This window comes from Macrosteles quadrilineatus, unplaced genomic scaffold, assembly GCF_028750875.1.
Source record: "Macrosteles quadrilineatus isolate MER2022 unplaced genomic scaffold, UCM_ALF_1.0 Scaffold_5__1_contigs__length_97177068, whole genome shotgun sequence".
Taxonomy (NCBI): Eukaryota; Metazoa; Arthropoda; class Insecta; order Hemiptera; family Cicadellidae; genus Macrosteles; species Macrosteles quadrilineatus.
This window is the reverse complement of record NW_026542598.1, coordinates 25133795-25156523: the sequence shown is the minus strand read 5'-3', so window position 1 is coordinate 25156523 and position 22729 is coordinate 25133795. Positions and strand designations below refer to the sequence as shown.

Sequence of the window (22729 nt, the reverse complement as noted above, 5' to 3'; positions counted from 1 at the left end):
TACAAAGTAGTTTAATGAGATCAGTGTGCACTTTAAAGCATTCGCCGCCGTATGTGGCGGGCGTCTGCCGGTGCCGATATGGCAACGTCGCAAAATCGCTCACCCGCCTGATTTCATGTCCCAACTATAGTTTGGTTCATCATAGACTCAATGATAAACTCGGGTTTACCGAAACGCATCTGTAACGTTTTCATAATGGCATGCAAGTTTTTACTGGAAACAAAAAGAGGGTTCACCTTTTTGAAAGCTTCGCCTTCAAGACAGTTTCTAAGTCTAGCTAGATTGTCATCACTGAATACAATTTTACGGTATTTTCAAATGCAGAAAAGAACCATAGGCCACTCATCTGGTCTACCACTAAAGTTTGGTAGCTGTTGGTGGCAAAGAGAGGTTGGTTGAATAGCTCTTTTGACTGAATCTGCTAGTACTGTAATTGTGCAGCCGTGGTCATAGCGGTCGATGAACACTGATGAACTGTCGGTTCATTATCATTCAGCCACTTTACGACTTTACTCTCAGATTCTCTCTCCTCTCTCTGAGATATTAAGCTTTGGCCTATGCTTACCTCAGATCCGCAGACTTCCTTTTGCCGATAGTGATTTCATAGAAGCCCTTATTTCCAGCATTTGTTTACGTCGCTCTAGCTCCCTCTCGTCTCTCAGCCGTTGTTGCTCCATTTCCTTCTTCTCAATTAGTCTTTGTCTTTCCAGCTCATTTTCTTTTATTTTGTCGTTCCAGTTTTTGTATTTCCTCCAACTATTTCCATTTGTCTCTTGTTGCTTGATGTTGTGGATTTACTTTTTGTTTTCCTTGAACTAATATAGTCCTCGCCACCCTAAGTTGAGGCAACCAAAGGCCGCACTAGATATACGCTGTGCGGCCTTGGGCTGCCTCAACTTAGGGTGGCGAGGACTATAGAAGTAATGCTGGTTTGTCTCAATGCTACTCCTTGAGTTTCATTGTTTCCATTCTCAGAAACATTCTTTGATAATTGGTCTGTATCATGATTTTCATTCTGATCAGGGGTATACCTTTTTGGAGGTTTAACTTCTCTATTACTTTTTCTGTAAGACATGGTTCTTTTTTAGTTTCGGCACCAATATTAAATTGTCAATTATCAAAGTAAAAAAAGAATGATTTCAGTACAACATTTCAATCACTGTTTATTTACTCATCATTTTAACAATATTAAAACATGTGATAATTAATCTTCACAAATAAATCATACAGCAGAAATATAAAGATTAATCAATGGTCATTCATATATATGAAATTAGTCATTAACACTAAGTATGTTAGTCGTCATAGATGAAGTAAAAACAAATCACTTGAATATGAGAAGTAAAGAAAAATGAGTGATTTGTATATTTTCCCGGTGTGGTAGGTAAAAAAAAAACATTTAAATTACATCTCAATTATAAAAAAAATGATGCAGAAATAAGGAAGCTATGGCGTACCAACAAAAGAGTACTTTAGAAATTACCTATATATAAAGTAATTTGAGGCCTCTGGGGACCTCAATACAAAATAGTCAATCGGTCCCGGTTCTAGGTCTTACCATGAGTACTACAATAATAGCTTATTTCCTTTATGGGAAATTCGATAAAATGGTTGACAATTAAAATAACTTCACGACAAACTAAATTTTTAGAGTTATGTTTTTGTATAAATTGGTAATGTGTTTACCATCCTTTTTTTATATCAAATTTATCAACCGATCAGCATTGTATTGCTATACAGGTTAGGTATAATAAAAGAAAGAAAAAAAATAACATTATTAGTTATATTAACATAGGTAGAGGTCAGCTATGGCTAGCCCCTGAGGCACTTATCTCACCTGTCTCACTGTTTTAGCGGGTCGGACTGTTAAGGCGCTGTCCACCAATGAAATACAAATGAAAAAAATTGTTATAATAAAACATCTCAAGGCAATCTGGGTTTTAGTCGGAGTCTCTGGATTTTAGAAGGTTGGCCTGTGTTATAAAATCCAATGCTGATGGTTAATGGAAGTTTTGTAAATAATTTTGACGTCATTTTCTTTATCAAATCTTCTATAGGTTTTATTCCCAGTTCTAAATGTATTTGACGGGTTCGAACATACCAGGGACATTTTGGAATTATCCTTAAAACTTTATTTTGGAATGTTTGCAGTTTACGAATCGAGCTTGATGAAGCAGTTCCCCATACTGGACAGGCGTATAACAATAGTGGACGTAGAAGTGTTAGGGTGGAACGAAGTTAGTGTTAAAAAATTGTATCTGTTAAACTACTAAGTATTGGTGACAAAATGGCACCAATTTAAGTTTCCATACCCTCACAGGTAGGGAAAAACGGACAATTTAAGATTTTTTCAAAATATTTGTATTTGCTTACATAAAATGGCCATAAGTGCACTAAACATTGTTTTTATTCCAAATTCATTGTCATTTTTAGAATCCTTGTTAAATTTCCAATATTAATAGTACAAATTCATTGGGATAAAACATCCGTATAAGCTCTTATTTGGCAATGGAAGTTTCAATTTGTGATTTTTTAGAAAAAAGTAATAACTTTTTCCAAAGTTTTTCTATACTACACTGGACTCTAGAGAGTGTCAATTATTACTAAAAACTTTGGCAGTTAATGACTTTTAAAATTATGTATAAACATCTACTGTTCGTTGGATTTGTCTTTCTCAAATTTAAGAGTTTTTCTTGAAAAACACGGAACGGCTAATGTTTAATTTCCTGTAAAAAACATGTATTTGCTTCAATGATATGGCAGCAGCTGCTTTAAAAATCATGTTTAAATGGGTATTATTGCAATTATCAGAATCCTTGTAAAATTCCTAATATATTAAGATATTGTTAGGATTAACGCCTTATAAACCTATGTTTTGTGATGTATCTTCATGTAGGGTTTTTTTCTTTTTATTGGCATAACTTAAATATCGTTTACGGTGTTAGTTCTAAGTACATTTAACCTATGTGCGAGAAATATACAACTTGAACAATGATAACAATGATGAAGATGGGTCATATGGTGTGATTTGCTGGCATGCCAGGACTTGTTTTGTGTGGCTATGTGGAGTACTTGGTCTCCTCATCTTTAGTGGAAGATAATAAGGAAATTTAAAACTGGATAATGAATGCAGATGCGCTAGTCAGAGGAACGTTGTATTTTAATATTACTGTTGGTGCCACTTGCAAAAAAAACTTGGCTGTATATTAGGGAAAATAAAGGAGATTTTGGGAAAAAATAAAACTCAAGTAGTTGGCATCAAATAGAAGGCAACTATTAAAACGTTAAGGAAGTAAGGAACAGTTATTTAAGTTTCAAATATTGTGTGTTTTAGAATTAATTTGATTTTTTGTGTAAATAAGTTAAACTACGTATTTCTGAGGTTTTAACAATAATTTTATTAAAGAAATAAATCACTTGGCTGATTTTCATTAGTATGTGTCTAAGCACTACAATCTAATTGCTATTCTTTACTTAGATTAATTTTGGATTTTCGGTGAACATATTGACAACATTGTAAAGTGTAGTATCTACATAATTTTAGAGGTTACTCCATTTATTTGCTTATGCTTAGAAACAAATCTTAAGTTAAATGTACCATGTGTAACTTTAAAAAATATTCAATGTATTCAAAAAATTTAAATAAATAAAAGTTTAACACGTTTTTACAAAACATACGTTTATATAGATGTTAATCCTAATATATCTTTAATATTCTTATAATAAATCTCACAAGGATTCTAAAAATTACAATAAACCCAATTCAAATATAATTGTTATTGCAGCTATTGCCATATTATTTATGCAATAACATGTTATTTTAAAGGGAGGCGATTTTGGCCATTCCGTGTTTTTTAAGAGAAACTCTTAAATTTTAGAACGACAAATCAAACGAACAGTAAATGTTTATACATCATTTTAAAGGTTATTAACTACAGAAGATTTTAGTAATATTTGACACTCTCTAGAGTCCAGTGTAGTATAGAAAAACTTTGGAAAAAGTTATTACTTTTTTCTAAAAAAATCACAAATTCAAATTTCCGTTGCCAAATAAGGGCTTATGCAGATGTTTCATCTCAATGAATTTGTATTATTAATATTGGAAATTTAACAAGGATTCTAAAAATGACAATGAATTTCGAATAAAAACAATGTTTAGTGCAGTTATAACCATTGTATGTAAGCAAATACAAATATTTTGAAAAAATCTTAAATTGTCCGTCATTCCCTACCTGTGAGGTTATGGAAACTTAAATTGGTGCCATTTTGTCGCCAATACGTAGTAGTTAAACACATAAACATTTTTAACACTAACTTCATTCCTCTCTGTATATAGAAGGGTTCCATTCATAATAGACATACATGATTTTTTGTTGATTGAAGGAAACAATTTTGATAATCTGCCATAAGCCCAATTTAATTTTGTCAATATGTAATTTCCAATTAAACTTTCGGTCAAATTATACACCTAAATATTTTATTGCTTGGTCAGGAGGGCTCCATGCAATCTGTTCACCTAGAATTTCTAAATTTGGAGGATCTAACGGTTTTCGGAGGGTAAAAATCTTCGCTTCACTTTTCATCGGATTTATGGCTATTCTCCATTTTGTGAACCATTTCATCAAATCGTTTAAGGAAACTTAAATGTTATTGGCCACAACTTCGATGTCATGGTGTGTAGAGTAGAGTAGGGTGTCATCAGCAAACACGGCTTTTTTGGCATGGTTTGACAATGGCAAATCAGAGGTGTAAATGTTATACAATAGAGGTGAAAGAATTGCGCCCTGTGGGACTCCGGCTTGAATTGGTCTGGCAGTTGATATGGAGCCATCAATATAAACTGAAAACGTTCTATCTTCAAGAAAGCTTTCAATAATTCTCTGTAGGTAGGAGGGGACTCCGAACTCTCTTAGTTTAAACAACAAACCATCGTGCCAAACACGGTCAAAGGCCTGACTTACATCAAGAAAAACTGCAGCAGTGTGACATTTTCTTTCAAATCCTTTAATGATGTCTTCAGAAACTCTTAAAATTTGATGTGTTGTGGAATGGTGGGAGCGAAAACCAAACTGATGAGGAGGTATTAGGGAAGCACTATCTACGTAGGAGTCTAGGCGTTGTTTAATGGTTTTTTCAAACAATTTGGACAATGTGGGGAGGAGGGTAATCGGGCGATAACTATTTACTTGCGATGCAGGTTTTCCAGGCTTATGGATGACAATTATGAAAAAAAAGTTTCCACATTCGTGGGAAGTATGATTTTGTGAGACAGGCGTTGAACAGAGAAGTGTGACGGCCTCAAAAATTCCCAGACCCATTACATATCAGTTGGGGAGGTTTTTGTTACACCCTCAGGAAACCCTGTCTTTACCGTCACAGAAGCTTTGCTTTATTTCGAATATAAAAAGAGGGTATCTAATATTGGACTGTTGACCTCCCAGCTTTTTGCGTCAACCAGTTGCCTCACCATGGAATATTCCGTCAGCATGGCTCAGCGTTGGGTCGGGCCAACGTTCTCGGGAAGTGTAACGCGCATGGCTGGAATTTGCTGATACAGCTAAGCAAGTCGCTCGATGAAATCAGTTAATGCGCAGCTATTGTTTGCCTAATGCCCTGATAAATCGTTAGGCAGCAGCACTGTCCGGGGCTTGCACTGACGTCATGCGGCAAAGCCGCAACGTGATTGGCTGGTTCCCCTCCACGCCCAACTCTGGGCTATGGGCAGAGCGCACTCAGTTGAGTTAGTCCAAATTCTAAATTCAATTCAATCGGTCATGTAAGTTGCGTCGCCTTTCCCCATAGACTCCTCGGGAGGCTATGTTCCCCAACAACTTATTTGTGTTGTATTTGTAAACTAAACATAAACAGATTCCATACAGCAAGTCGGAAGCTAAATACATTATTATTGTTTTGCTATAAGTTGAGTTCAATAAATTATTTATTCGTAGCGCATTTTTGTTGTTTTATTCGGCTACCTGTCACAGAAGCAAGGAAAACAAGTCCTTTTCATGGTAGATTATGTAAAATAATGTTAGGTATTCCGTCGTGTCCAGGAGTTTTCTTGATTTTTAGCAACTTGATGAAGTTAGAGATTTCAGATGGAGAAGTATATTTAATTGGCCGCTCCACCGTGATAAGTGGGCAGGAATTAACTGTGGCAACATGAGCTGAAAATTCAGGGTCTTGAAATTCATCATTCGGACGAAATGAACGCTGATAGTAATCGGCTAAAACATTAGCTTTGTCCGTTTTGCTTTCATATACCTGACCGTTGTTTATTAAAATGGGTATTGGGGTGCGTTCTTTCAATATTCGTTTAGTTGCGAGCCATAAAGAGTTGTTGTCAACAGAGGACAGATTTGATACATATTTATTATAAGATTCGTATCTGAATCGGTCTAATTCCCATTTGACTCGTCTAATGAGCTGATTATATCTTCTGAGAAAAGAAGGAGTTCTGTAGCGTTGCCATAATCTTCTAAGTCTATTCTTCAAATTAATAAGGGACAGGATGTATCGAGGAATCGATGAAAACGATTTGTTAGGTTTAAACTGACGAACCGTTGGTTGTTCTACTGAGAGACGAATGGAAGTGACAAACAAATCGATAGCCTCATCAATTTGGGTTTTATCTTTTAGTTGGCGAGGAAGGAGAAAATTTTCATGAAAGCATTCTTTAAACTTTTCCCAGTCGATTACTCCTTTAATAAGTTTTTTGTTTGGAAGTTCTATTTGAGGTGGTTCGTCAAATGAAAGAATGACTGGTAGATGATCGGAATAAAGTTCAATTAGTGGTGTCATGTGTGTTGGGCGAGGCATATTTCTAAACAATCCAATGTCTAAAATGTCTGGCCTGACATTGTGGTTGAATGAGTAATGAGTAGGTTCATTTGGGGCAACAGTTGATACTCCGTAGGCAGTAGCAGCGGCTAAGAGATGTCTTCAGGCATCCCCAAGCTTCATGCTTACAGTTTAGATCGCCTAGTAAAATAGTAGGAGTATTATCAGAAAAGAGGTTTTCAATGTACGTTTTTGAAAACTTGTACCATGGAGCATGATAAGCAGAATATAAAATAATATCATCGTTGTTCATTCTTATTTTTATGGCTGTAATTTCTAGGTTATTCATGTGAGGTAGATACAATGAGTGATGAGCAATGTTTCTTTAACCGCAATGGCAACTCCGCCAGACGCTCTAGGCGCATCCCTGTCTGATCTGTAAACGAGATAACCTGGAATTGTAAATTTTTCCGTTGATATCAGATGGGTTTCTGTGATACAAGCAATGTAAATTTTATTTTGAGCTAGAAAAACAATAAACGAAGAACGCTTTTCCTTTCAACCATTCGCATTCCAATTAAGTATTTTTAAGTTATTCACTGGGTGTAAATTATAATTTATTCTGGAAAATAGATGATACTAACTGAGAGATGAACGATTTAATTTGAGGGAGGTAAGGTTTAACTAGAGATAATAGTGGTTTTAAAATAGGGTGAAGAGTTGTGTTTTGAGTTTTCAGGTTCAGGATGGGGAGTTTGTGTTTCAGTACGTTTATGTTTCGATCCGTTTGTAACATTGGCATAAGTTTTGTGTGGGGTAGCAAAGTTTTCGCTTTGAGAACCTGCTGGAGGATTGCGGTCTTTGGTTGACAAAGCAAGAAATTGAGTACTACTTGAGTTGTATTGAACTTTTTTATGGCTGATTTCCGTTTGATTGGTTGTTAGTTGATTTCTTTTGCTGATTGCTCGTGTCTTAAGGCTGAGGTAGTAAGGCCAACCACGATAATTAGCTGTATGCGACTCATTACAGTTAACACACTGGACTGGATCTTCTCTCTTTTTAGGACAATCTGAAAATAAATGGTTTCCTGTACATTTAACACAACGGGGATCCAGTTTTCCATAGCGTTGACAGCGAATACACTGAGGGATGGATTTAGACTTTCGCTTTAGTTCAATAGTTGTATAGTCTAGTAAATTTTAGAGCTGGCAGATTCATTCGTTTAAGTTCTGTGTGAATTTCTTCGTCGGAAAGGGAGATTGGGACGTTTCGCATTATGACAGAGAGACGTTTGTTTTCAGGAGGACAAAAAGAGTGATATTGTACTTTTAAATTATCAAAATGTGCTGTTAGTGCACGGAAGTCATCTGAGGAAGACACATTTATTTTGATGGTACTACCTTTGTTCACGGTAAAATAATTTTACGTTAAGACTTTGTCCATATCTGCGATCAAAGCTTGATAATTGTTCGAGTCATGAAGAAAAATGGGTGGAATGCGAGATTTATCAGAAGAGTTAGGAGATTCGGCAGTTTCGTCATTGTCGGTAGTGGATGCTAAAGGACTAAACCTGTTTTGTATTACTGTTTTGTATCGTTTGGTAGAAGGTTGGAAGTTGGAAGATGATGATTTAGCTTTTCTATTGGATACTAGTTGAAATTCACTTGATTCGCCTTCTTGATTGTTTTCTAGTTCAAATACTCATTTTTTCAGGTTCATATATACCGGGTGTCCATGCATACTCGAGACTATGTTTAATGTTTTATATATGTATTTAAAGCTTAAACTATAAAGTTTTATTAGAAACTTAGTATAACTCGATATGAGCACCATTTGTGGCCCGGCATAAATTTAAGTGAAATTTTACCTCTTCCCAGGTATTGGTCAGTACTTCAGGGGATGTTGCACCAACGCATGCGACTATTCTCTGTCGGAGGTGATTCAGATCCCGAATCTGCACCGAGTAAACATCATTCTGTACCACCCCCAAAGGAAAAAGTCCAGAGAAGTCATATCAGGACTCCTATGAGGCCATTGGATGGGCTCATCCCTGCCAATCCACTAATAGTCGAAACGATTATCTAGCGCTTCTCGCACACGTAAACTGTAGTGTGGTGGCGCTCCATCCTGTAGAAAATACTCAGGGCCGTTCCCCATCTCAATATCGGAAACTATGGGAAACAATACTCCTCTAACATGTCATATTAAATGGTACCGTTTATATCCCCTGAACTACTGGCCAAAACTTGGAAAGAGGTCAAATTACACTTAAATCTATGCCGGGCCACAAATAGTGCTCATATCGAGTTATACTAAGTTTTTTTATAAAACTTAAGAATTTAAGCTTTAAATACATATATAAAACATTAATCATAGTCTCGTATTTGGTATCAGTATTTGCCTTTAAAATGTTTCAGTTCTTTTTCGGACACCCATTGTTTAGAGATAATGTGTCTTTTAGAATCCTGGCCAAACATATGAAATACCGGTTGCGTATGTACATTTTATTTCACACAATATGATGCAGAAAAAATCAAGCGGTTTAGTTCATTATAACCCTCTACGAATTCAGGGCTTGGTAATTTTTTCTTAGTGTGTGTATACATACTTGTAGTAAGCATAGCCTCATAGCTATACTGGGTTAATAAAAAGGCAAGACCCCTCATCTAATATTTTACTAAGTACAGTAGATATACATAGATATCCTATTGGTGGCCATGCATCTTAGCAGAAAGTTTTATTTTATGATTTTGAAAGTTTAGCCAATGTTATAACAACATTAATTTTTCTTATTTTTTAATATGTATACTTCAATACATTTGATGGGCTACCATTTTAGATGGAGAATTGATAGCGAACTCTCGGTTTCACAATTCTTAAGGTTTATATAAACACTTCAAAATAAGGGGGTCATTAGAAGGGGGTTTACAATTTAAAATATTGAAAATCATAAAATGAAACCTACTGCTAAGATTTTACGACTACCAAAAAGTTATCTCTTTATATTTTCTTAGAAAAATATTAGGTGTCATCACTTTTTAGTCGCCCTGTATAAAAGAAATACAGAGAAAAGTTTCACAAAGTTTGGCGCGAATGTTTTGCCGTGAATACGCAATATTGGGTTCGGCACAGTTCGGCCGATAGTGTACTTGGTTGGTTCGGAGTGGTTCGGGATGCACATTCGTCAACATTTGCGGTCCCAATCTAACCCGAACATACGACAAGACATTCGGGCGAATATTCGACGATAGTGTACTGGTGGCAGTGGTATCACAATTAATACTTATTTATCTGTTACTTTCCAGGTAATCCGAGTTATTGCACCATATGAGCAGGTTGCCGAATACATTGTTTCATGCCAAAAGAAGAAACTCTTGCAAGTCATTACTGAAGATGGCACAGATACACCTGAGGAAGATGGCACAAATACACCTGAGGAAGATGGCACAGATACACCTGAGGAAGATGGCACAGATACACCTGAGGAAGATGGCACAGATACACCTGAGGAAGATGGCCCAAATGCTTAACGAGTCGAACTACTGAAATATAAAAGTAATCAAATAAAGAATTATATAAGGCTACATTATTTGTGCATTTTACCGTTCCATGTCTATAGTTTCAAAACACTTAACAGTTTTACAATGAAGCCATTTGGATAAAAGGACATAGATGTGCTTAAGCATAATGGTTCATAACTTATTGTTCTTTATTGCACTTTTAATTATCCTTTATGGACTAATTTCAAACATAGCTAAAAAAATGAATTTTAGGTTTAGTTACTATTTTGGTAAAAAAAAATTCAATAAACTTTGAAGTTGGTTAATAAAGTAACGTTGTTTCTGTTTGTGAACCGACTAAACTGAAGTTTATAGGGATATATCAAAGGTATTAACATAAACCAGCTTCTTTTAGGCCTATATATCGAAGGATATGCTGCGTGTATATTAATGTTTGTAAAATAAAAAGTATATTATATGAAATTACTAACTAGCCTTTATGAAACAAATACCAGCGTCACAGCAAACCTGCAGATTAAGTGAATTTCCATTTATCTGTTCGAATTTTTTTAAAATATTTCCTTTGAAAGGTAGATTTAATACCTTTTACAATAATACCTGCAGATTAAGTGAATTTCCATTTATCTGTTCGAATTTTTCTAAAATATTTCCTTTGAAATGTAGATTTAATACCTTTTACAATAATACTAGGTGAAACCCGTCATAATTGACGGTTACTGTTGAGGTTTCAAGCAAACTCATTTAACTATCAATCGATGATAAATAACTCATTTTTTTACAACTTAGGTTGTTCGTGATTCAGCAGCATGCTTTAGGTGCGTCCAATCGTAATAATAAATAACTAAAATGACAGCTGGTTTTTTAACGAAGGTTCTTGGATCAAAGCATTTAGGATAACGTAATTAGAGTTGAGTAAATATATCTAAAATACAATTTAATATCCGAGAAATAATTGAATGTTTTTTTGATAAAGTAATACAGTATCAATATACAGTACATACACATATACAATACATTAATATACAAGATCAATATCTCAAATTAAAATCGGTATTTCTAGGAGTATTTTGAGACCAATACATACAGGGTATCAAAAGTCAAGACCCTAATTATTTTCTAAGTGGTATACAGAGATATCATTTTAGTGGACATTCAGTCTTAGCAGGAAGTCAAATTTTATGATTTTAAAAATTTAGAGTGTCCCCAAAAATGGGGGCACACTAATTTTTTTAAATATAAACAACCATCAAGAGACGCCTCATATTGAAGAATCATTTACAAAAACTGAGAGAACTGTGAAGACCAGAATTAGCTATTTCTTCTCTATCAAAAATGGTAGCCCGTCAAATGTATTGAAGGCTACTTATTAAAAATACAGTATGAATAATCAAAAGATTGCAAGTATGGAAATTATGTAAAATATTTGGGTTGTAATTGCCTACAGTTAAATGTAAATTTTCTTCTTATTTTCTATAGACTTTGATAAATATTACTAGCTATGCATTTTTAGCAGTTCAGAGTCAAATTAATATATTTTTTTTATAAAATAGTATTACATCTAAATAAGAGGCCCTTCGACATTGGTCATCAACCGGCTAACAGAAGAAACCACCCCAGCGGCCGTCCACCGTAAGGAAGATCTGATCCTGCTAGCTAAGCTTGCTGTCCACCATAACCCCAAAGTACTTGGCAGTACGACGGCCCCCACCCTTAACGGAACGATTGTGTCAATCCGTTTTTGTCAATATCATGATCTCCACAAAGCGAGCAAGAGATCGTGGTCTGCCATCCATATGTTTATGGTACGCATAACTCGGTTCAGCTTTAGCTGAGCCAGCTCAACGCCACGTGCAGCTATCAAAGCTGCAAAGTCGGCTGCGTACCCAACCAAAGCCGTTTTCTCAGGCATTTCAGACCTCAGCAGGCTGTCATTAGTGACATTCCAGAGGTCTGGGCCGAGTATGGAACATTGGATAGCACCGGAAGTGACACTCATCGTCCGTGGGCCTTTAGTGTCATACATGAGGAGGTGGAACCGGAGATAATCCTCTATGATGCGCATGAGGTATGCCGGAACGTGGAAGGTGTTCTCTAGAGAATCCAGCATATCGCACCACCTCGCGGAATTAAATGCATTTCACACATCGAGTGTTACGAGCAGCACAACTATACGAGAGTAGTGGTTAAAATCCTAAAATCTCATCAAGGCTTGCTTCACCTTCTCAATAGCGTCAACCGTAGATAGTTCCATCCTGAATCCATACTGACGAGGGGACAGGTCCTCCACAGCGACCACGGCTACATTCAGCTGGGAACGGATCAATCTTTCGAGGACTTTGCCAGCCGTATCCAACATACACAGAGGTCTGTAAGAGGATGGCAGATCTGGGTCTCCCTTCCCCTTCCAAACAAGCACAAACCTAGCTGTTTTCCAGCACGAGGGGAAAACTCCTTTCGCCTAGCGTTCTACATGCTCAAAAGGATCAATTATTATTATATTATTTATTATTATTTCTTTGTCATGAGAGCCGAAGCCCCCTGACTACATACCCGGTACCTATCGTGAGACATACCCGGGCCCCATGATGTAGGCCGAAGCTTACGCATCAACCTTTAGCACATCATGGGCGGATGACTTAAGGTCATCAGGCTCGCCGGCTGCCGAAGCAGACCCTTCGGAAAGAGGGTTGCCCCTCAATCCTAACCAGGGATTCCGGCTGCTTGTTTAAGCGTCACTCCACCTGGGTTCCACCAGGTACAAAGCCCTAGAGGACCATAATGGAGCGCCCCGACGCATTTAGTGCAAGCAACACTCGGGACCTATCTAATCCCTGACAGGCAGAACCCGCCATCATAGCCAGAAGGAAGGGGACCGTCAGCACGCTGACGGGGGAACCCCAACCTCCCATTTACACCACTACCCGATCGAGGCCTTACCCAGTTGCTGGGAAACCAGAGATAACCAGAGCGATAGATCCCCAGATACCCCTGGCGGGCTCGGACCCAGCACCCGATCTACTTCGTTTGCCCGTCAGACCCAACATCACTGCCAGGCCATCAGGGTTTCCCAAAAGGAGGCAGGTATAGAAGTGGGACCCACCCGGATGAACCTATCCACCAGAGGTGGAGACACCCTTGACTCAATTGAGGTTCCGGGAAGAACCCCCCACACTCAAGATAACCATACCGTCCGTGCTCAGAGACAGGGATTGGTTTGCATAAGTGCCTACAAACCGTTACCCTCACACTGCGGAAAGTTACGTTTCCCTTGAGTGTCCCCGTGAGCTACGGGTACTTGCCCGTTTTCACCTCCAGGAAAGGCTACTTCCAAAGTCGAGGATTTGCCACACTGAATGCTGGTCGCACACAACAAGCAGGCCGAAACCCAAAGAACCACAGACACAGGTAGGTTAGAGAATATGATGCACTTCCATCTCTCCTAGAGCTAAACACCCCTCCATCCTGGATGAAGGAATGTCACTGGGACCCAATGCCCAGTCGTCCATGTCTGTGGCCTACTTTAAAATGCCGATACCAACACCGAGCAGTTACCTCCCCTTTGGGGGCTAGGTTTTTCACCTCCCAGGACGAGGCTACTTCCAAAGTCGAGGATATGCCTCACAAAATGTCAGTCGAACACAACAGGTAGGACGAGCCCGAAGAACTCAAGTCACAACCACAGTTACAGGTAGGTGAGGAGAGGCGGAGTTAACGGCGTCACTGAGAGCTAAACACCCCCCCCCCACCCTGAATGGAGGGAGTGTCACTGGAGGCTCCCCCTAAGGGGCTGGCGCTTACCAGTCGTCCATAGGCCCCGTTTATGCACCAAGTGCGGGAGCGGTGCGATAGCGGGCCCGCTCCCGCTGTAAATGAGTCTGTTTATGCACGAAGAGCGATAGCGGTAGCGGTTGGTTAAAGGAGAATGGAAGGGGGACACAGTCTTGCCAACTCAAACTCTGCGAAATAATTAACACAACTATTTGTCCTAAGTGCACGTGCGCGTGGGTCAAGTTGGCAACCCTGGCTTCAGCCCAAGCAACCGCTGCGATTCCTAACTACACAGCGGGCGAATTAGAAATCGCAGCGGGAGGTCAACCGCTATCGCTATCGCTCTTGGTGCATAAACAGCCCCATTTAACTCAATGGTGTTAGAAAACGCTCCCGCTGTCGCTACCGCTACCGCACTTGGTGCATAAACGGGGCCATAACTGTGGCCTACCTGAAGTGCCGGGTCTAACACCGGGCAATTACCTCCCCTCTGGGACTCAAAAGGATCAAGGGGTTAGTAGTCAAAACCTTCTTGAGGACTTCGCCGGGTATCCCATCAGGTCCAGGGACCTTATTGTTCTTCAGGGTTAGGACGGCCGGATTCATTTCTTCAAGACTGAAAAGTGGGACGTCATCCACCCTTTCAAAATCCCGCAGTGGGCGTAACGTGCGAGCCGGGAAAAGAGACTTGACTAATCAAATCAAATCAAATTTTCTTTTATTAATTTAGTACACAATATACATAAATAGCGTCAATACAATATTCATGATAAAACAAATAACTATAAAAAATAAAATAAAAAATAAAACAAAATAAAAATAATAATAAATTAATAAAAATAAATAAAAATAAAATAAAAAATAAAAATAAAACTATCCTCTCCATAGCGTTCATGACGGAAGGTAGTGAGTGGTTGCCAAGTTTCTTGGTTACAAGTTAATAGCCCTGGCCACAAGGGTTGGAATCGACCTCAACTGCATTTACTCAGCTTGATGGCTCTACGAAGAAACCTCCTAGCCACTCTGTAAGGATCCAACTTACTTAAGCTGCATTACACGCCCAGAATGCAGCAGTACCAAGACTATCAGGGAACCAAAAAGATGGGTCCCTATCATGGTACTGGTACTGTTCACTGACTAAGAGCGTTATTCCTGACTTAGAAGGACCATCTCAGAGTCTTTCGACCGCAACGTTACTGTGAACGGTTCCCCGGCATCCCTACAGCAGAACTGATTGGCAGGAATGTTGCTTGCAACGCCATCAGTTCGACGTGTGCATCCCCAACTTTATCTGCATCTTTCCCAGCTCCACTTGCCGAAGGAGATCCTAAATGGGGGAACTCCTTAGTGCATTTGAAAGGTCTAGGAGGCGGAGATGTCCTCACGTTTTTTGGTAATAGTGAGCTCTGAACCGTGGAGCTACGAACAAAAGAGTTCTGCTCCACTTCCAACGTCTTTTCTTTCTCATTTGAGCTCTTAATCAAAAATGTGTTTTGGGGGTTTCATTAAAAGCCATCGTGTTTATTCCAGTGCATCGTGCGGCAAGGAGCGGCCCGGAATCAGTCAAGAACGGGTATACACTCGGGGACAAAAATCCCTACCCAAATTCCCCAGGGCCCGACCTCCGTAAGCCCAGCACAGGATAACTGACGTGCCGGGGGTCACCCTTTTAGTCGCCTGACAAGCCCGAGAAGGCTGTGGTCCTATTCTGACCCGGTACCACACGGGGAATGTTATTAATGCTTAGCATTCTCTTTAGTTTAATTTAAATTTTACTTATATATGTTCTCATATATGTTTTACGTACTTTTACTCCTTGACCCCCAAAACTTAGTTTAATGTCAAAACTTGAAAGGTTTTACCACTTTTACGAACCCCATGTTATTCTTATGGAGAATAACATAGAAATTTAAAGACATTGGAATGATCATCTGAATCGTTTAGACACGTGCTAGAGACTTGAAGTTTAAATAGGGTGAGGAATATCACCCTAAGTTATCTAATTTTCAAAAGTGCTAAATTTCACCAATTTTCACCCCTCCAAAAATCCAAAATGGTGGACATCTGAACACGACAAAACACGATTTTTTAAACGGGTATAACTCAAAAACGCTAAAAGATAGCAAAGATTAGAAAAATCTTTCATGGTCAGGAATTAAATTTTCTACAAAATCCTCTTTGGCGTTTACCGAAAATCATATCCCTTCACCCAAGGCCGCACTAGTTCACCCCAAAAAATCGCCCTACTTTCAAAAACTTGTACATTTCTATCAAATTTTAAATGGTTTTTGATTTTTTTTCAATTTAGTATTTTTTTTTTCAAATATTAATAATGCTTTGTACTCTCCTTAGTTTAATTTAAATTTTGATAACTACATGTTTTATCGTAACTTTACTCCTTGCCCCTAAAATTTAGGCCTAAATTTTATGTCACATTTAAAATAATTTTCTTCTTTTACAAAGTTATAACAGACTCTTTACCTATCCTATCGGCGCAACAGTATTGAAACTAAACACAGTTTACTGTATTTCTGCTAACGGACCATATCAAAATTCCCTTCTCCTAATTATATTTGCCCCTTATAACAATCCTTAAGTTACCACAAGTGCATCGGCCTATATCACGTTTTCCCATTTTTTGTTCTGAAATTTGGCACGATTGTAGGTCTTGCACCCTTTTCGAAAAGCGACCTTTTACAATGGTAAACCTCCCCCCTGAAATATCGAATTCCACCCCATGTTCATTTTTCATATAATCTCAGTGATTGTTCTTTAATCATTTTCAGATTACACATTTTAGCAACTTAATATACATTTTTTTTTAAGCTGCTGTGGATTTTGCTGTTTTTTATTCCAACAAAATAATTTTTTTTATAATTTAGGTTTATTTTGCTTGCCACCAAAATATCACCCAAAAACACAAAAAAATTTCCTTAAACAACAAAAGTTTTCCATATCACACTTGCCTACTTGTTTACGTGCTCCACAGCAGATGAACTCATCAATTATTACATTTACGTCATTTACACATTTGATATATTGAAACCTGTCAATTCTAACAGGTATAAATTAGCATGCAAGTCAGTACAGTTTACTGTTTTCAACATGGAGCCCTTCCACCATATTCTTTGGATGTCCGTTCTGGTAAGTGGGATATCCTCGTGCTTTAATTTGATCAAATATTGTTGAAGGTCGTATAGGATTTAAAATTCCGTGAGCTATTTTATGAACTAATAAAAGTCGTACTTAAGGATATTAATCTAGTCATTCAAGCTAAAAAATCATACGAATCTGGACTAACTGGAAATCGGTTGAATAAATATTTTTCATTTAAAACGCTTTAAGTGAAAGGTGGTTGTGTCATAAGATGGGTGATATTTGTTTATATAATACAGAAAATGCCATAACGTTACTGTTTGCTCACTAGTTTGTGTATGGTGTAATGTATTAAACAGTACATTGCTTTACTGTCTATTGTAGTTTACATCGTATTACAAAGGAACATGATGTTTGTTGTAGATGTTAAATTGAATTATCACTGAATATTTTTAGGAAGGTATATAAAAATAACCCTGAAAATACTCAAAGCAACATTAATCAGCCAATTTCAAGATGTTCTGTTATAAAACAGAAAATATAGCTATTGCAGGCCTGAAATGGAGTTTCAGCTAACGCAAGTTAACTCATTGGAATGTATAGGTTTATGGTCCAAGAAAATTAAAACGTCTCAAACTACAGAGGTCTATGTAGGCCAAGGGAAATACGATCGGTAAAATACCAATATAATTAAAATGCAGTATATTTAATATTACACAATTTTGTTTATACCTTATTTTACATGAAATAATAATGGCAGAGCCAAAATAAAAACCCTAAATCTACTGCTTATTAAAAAAAGTATGAGTTAAATTAATAATTTTTTCTTATTAATTTCACTGCTGGAAAAATATCTGATTGATTATAAATTGTTAGTGTAATATACTCGTTGTTTAAATGTTTTGATTGAATTGTTCATAACTTCATCTCCATATAAAGGTGTGTTAGGATTTTGTATATTCTTGCAAAATCGTCATGGCAGCTTGACAACCCAAAAGGCCCTTGGTAAATTTTCGAAAGTTTGCTTGCGTATTGTGGTGAAAACAGTTTTTTTCCTGGCTATAAAACTGGCCTAAAACTCATTTTTGATGCAGAACTTAGTTTATATACCAAAAACATAAGGGTGTATCCGATCCGAAATCCAAGTAACAGGCTTAAAAACATTATTCATTTTGTATAAAAAGTATTGCATTATAACAAATTTGGAAAACACAGTTTTTACAGATCAAGTTAATTTAATTTTGAAATGTAAAACAGTTATTTTTCCAGGTGTTTCTAGTACTGGAGACGGCTGCGGTGGTAAGACGATTTTATAATATTTAGTTTTGTTCAACTATTTCTATGTATTAATTGATTTTTAATAAACAACACGAGTAGCTGTGAAGTCTATAGTAAATGCGAGAGTGTGTACTAAAGACTAATTGCACCACACAACCATTAAGTTGGCCTGAACAGCTGATTGGTTGAAGTTTTAAGCATTACAATTTTGCTTATTTTCTCTCAGGTCTTGAATATCAATGGTCCGTTACCCATGTTGTTAAGTAAAACCAAAAAAAAGCAATGCTGTTAAGTGACTCCTTTTAATTCAAGGAACTAAACTGTAACGGCTAGTAAAAAAAAAAAAAAATTGTCGTAGGTAAAATCATTTAATTGTGATATATTGAACTATTTCGTAAACCAAGACTATTAAACTATCAATTAGTCCTGTCTTTTAATTTTTGTTTAACAATATGTTCATTTGGGTAAGAAAACAAACACCACTCCTGGCATTTGTTAAATTATATAACATTAAATACTAAGTAGTAAAAGGTAGTTTTTCCAAACTTTTTCATTTTGAATGCTGGGAAATGCGTTACGCTATCAACAAAATTATAAATTTAAAAACATAGCCTAAGTGATAAAATGAGTTTGATCTGACAATGGAAAGGTTTTAGATCAATAACTAATATAATTTGTAAAACACTTGTTTCATATTTTACATGTATGATATTCTATGTTGAAATTAACTAACGTTTTCCGCCATTAAATTATAATTTTTGTAATTTACAAGATATAAAATAATTAAAAATGATTTTATCACCAATTTGTTTTCTTAGTTACAGAGGGTAAAAGTCGACTTTCCACCACAAACCGTAAGTTGTTGATACTCATAAGTTTGATAAACTAAGTTTAAAATCGTGTAATTACTTTATAAAGCACTCTAAACAAAACTCTTTTGAATATAAAAATGGTTTATTTTACCTTTTTGCGTCAAAAGATCCGTGTGTAGTTAGTGCAACTACAGCTGTTTCATACCACTAGGGCAATATTCAGGTTGTTGGTAGAACGTTAGATAAAACAGCATTCATTCATAGATGAACTTTTCGAAATAAATATGTCTACATACACGTAATACACAAAAAACATTTAAATAACACGAATTTACGAACTCGGCCAAGTGACGAACACACGAGACAGGCGCCGATGGATGTTGTGTCATGACTGCTGTCGTGTGTCGCGTGAATGTTGCCAGCAGTCATGACGCAACCAGCTGTAGTTGCACTGACTACACACGGATCGTTTGACACAAAAAGGTAAAATAAACCATTTTTATATTGCAATTTACGATCCAGAGGCTTACCCACCATGACCCTTTTGAATGCCAATAAATCACTTCTCGGGAGGATTTCATGCAAGCTAATTTTATTGGGTCTTGGGATAGAAAATACTGAGAATTTGAATATAAAAGATAGTTATATATATACTATACCTATTTGTGCTTGTGCTAACTGAACAAACAAACAAAAATTGTTACTCAAAGTAATAAAAACATAATAATTCATCATCTGTTGGCAAAACTGTTTTATGCCTAACACTGTCTGGATTTGGAGATTGTAACCTTACAAACCAATGTCACTTTTGAGGTAGTGAAACTGGCATACTAACCCAGAGATAGTTCGCCCTATCTAGCCTAATGCTTAATGTCTAACTCAGATGAGCCCTGACGTTTGTGTACCAATGAAATACGAACATAACTTAATACGGAGGCGAATACAACAGTAAAAATTTGCAACATATTGAACAGACTTGTAACGACAAAGTTGAAGCTTCCTCTGATTATAATAAATTACTTATATACTATTTATTCAAATAAACATTTATAACTATTCTATTTTGATTGGATTGCGACGAAATTTTCTGCACTGGAAAAAATAATATTAAAAGTAAGTGCAGTCGCAACCGTTTGCCGAGGATAGCTCAGCCTACAATGGCTGGGTAAAGTTCCAGGGTCTGCGATAAGGTCAGGGAAACCACTAGGCCAATAGCCGGGTCTAACCGGTATAGGACTGGCTCATACACGGGCACTGTGAACAAGTCAAAAACAAGTCACCAAAACAAACGTGCAATAATCACTACCAGGCCTACGCCGATTCTCCACTCTCCTAGGGGGTCGTTGCTGACTACGCAACTCGGGCTTCGTCCTAACTATCCAATAGTTAAGCCCAGAGTGCCTAAAACACGGTGAGTTACACGACAACTTGCCAACAAAAACCACAACGCGAGTTATCACCAGGTGGGGTCTACTAGGCCACTATAATCCAATACACAACTCTATTGCCCAAGCTAACAATCAAACAGTTCACTCAATAATAATACCAGATAACAATACAAGTGCACTATAGGTAGAGTGACTACACCACTAGTAGCTGGTCTCAATAAATACCAAGCCAAACAAGCCAAGCTAAATGCCAATTGCACTACTATCAAATTATTGAGCTACTTAGTAGCAGATAAATAAATATTAAATATGTTCCAAACACTAGATAAATATATTATCTGATAGCCGGTACTCCGCTACCCAAGCTACCGAGATAACGTGTTGGATTACGAAACCAGCTGTTCAGGTTAAATTAAGTTAATCAAATGATTAATCAACAACAACCCTACTACTGCTACTGCTTGTGCTACTACCTACTTAATGTTAGTTAGCTGGGCTACTGTTAATAGGCTAATAATATTAGCTACTAGCCTACTGGCCACGTGCTTCCAACTACGCACGCTAAATCGTGCAGCCTAGGTTTGTCGGGCCTCAGAGTTACTAGTAGTGTAACTAACTCTTGGTACAACGCAAAATAATATCTACCACAGTCAATAAATTATATTATTTGCGCTCTAGCACCTGCCCAGAACCGTCAGGAATACACTTTAATATTATTCCTGACTAATATAAATCCTAACTACCGTCAGGCTTTGACCAGCACGGTTACAACTCTAACTCTCGCAATAAAATCAGATATTAATATATTCAAACTAATAATATCAGCTTTTTAACCAAAATCAAAAGAACGTCGTCCACTCACCAGCAGTGGGTCTTAACACCCAACTTAACACCAACACTGTTCACCGGTATCACCACTCTCCGATGTCACCCAAATCACTGGACGTCTCACTAGACACACGCTAACTCTTCCTTACTGCTCGTGATCCACGACTCGAATGTCCTTCTCGGCTATCCGGTAGTCCCAGGATACCCAAGCTTATCCGAACTGATAAGCCGGGTCAAAGGGCGCTAGCCAGGTTCGCCGCCGCCGCTTGCTTACCTCAACATACGCGCGGCCCAAATAACGAAAATATACCCCCCTAGGAAAATAACTCGTTACAGGATCTACATTTGATACACGAAGCATTACAATTTTACTTCTTTTCTCTTGATCCTTGAGCCTCAATGGTCCGTTACCGGTGTTGTTAAGAAAAAAAAAACAATGCTATTTTTTTAACAAGTGAATATTTTTAATTCTAAGAACTGAACTGTAACGGTTAGTTAAAAAACGGTCGTAGGTAAAATCATTTAATTGTGATATAGTTAAATAATATATTTAATAGTTACATACAAATATCACTTCCCACAAATAAGTTTGACAATCTTTTTCAGAACCCAGAATTGATAGAGATTTGGAAGGTGAGTAAAATCGTTACTTTCTTTAGTCAACATACCTCTGCATAGTTTATTCAATAAAAGTATTGTTGTCTGAACATGTCTGAATACCGAATGTCCTATGGGCATTGGACATTGCCTATACAGCATTGAAGGTCCATTAGGATATCGCCTGTTCGGATAGTGTTCTGCATACAATCTAGCCGTTTCCCTTACACTGCCACGAGCCATAAAAAATAAACCATATCGCAGCACTTCTCTGATGTGTTTTCTCACCTTCAGTATAGTCATCTTAATAACGTGAAAAATACAAAATAAATAATGACTTAATCTAGGTTGTAAGAATCGTAAGCAACTAGTAAAGACTTGCAGTAATGTTTAGACAACAATACTTTATAAATAACAAAAACAAATTATTCAATCAGCTGTTATGTTTTAAAACTCCTGATTGACGTACAGATGATTGTAAAGATATTTAAACAATTTAAAAGGAGTATACCATTGTTTAAATGGAGAAAGGTGGTCATGCATTACGATAAGAACACGATTCTCTGTCATTATTTATCCATTCTTAAGAAATAAAGTATCATTGAAAATTAAATAAAATGTACTAACTTTTTATGTGCTGCAAGTTTTTCGTAAAGGTAAC

At 37.1% G+C, this 22729-nt stretch overlaps 2 protein-coding genes across 3 annotated transcripts in view; both read left to right on the top strand.

Annotated features, from left to right (window-relative positions):
• The window catches only part of LOC128993932 (uncharacterized), a 72614-nt gene extending 62250 nt beyond the window's left edge, over positions 1 to 10364 (top strand). For both annotated transcript variants that reach the window (XM_054418060.1, XM_054418059.1), the window contains one exon: positions 10086 to 10364. In XM_054418060.1, the coding sequence (XP_054274035.1) occupies positions 10086 to 10310 (225 nt within the window). In that variant the 3' untranslated portion in view covers positions 10311 to 10364. The remainder of the gene's footprint in view (positions 1 to 10085) is intronic.
• A 6777-nt stretch (positions 10365 to 17141) lies between these two features.
• Positions 17142 to 22729, top strand: part of LOC128993931 (uncharacterized) — a 31612-nt gene continuing 26024 nt past the window's right edge. Inside the window, exons 1-4 of the mRNA XM_054418058.1 lie at positions 17142 to 17213; positions 18435 to 18464; positions 19262 to 19297; positions 22078 to 22104. Of these exons, the coding sequence (XP_054274033.1) occupies positions 17175 to 17213; positions 18435 to 18464; positions 19262 to 19297; positions 22078 to 22104 (132 nt within the window). The 5' untranslated portion in view covers positions 17142 to 17174. The remainder of the gene's footprint in view (positions 17214 to 18434; positions 18465 to 19261; positions 19298 to 22077; positions 22105 to 22729) is intronic.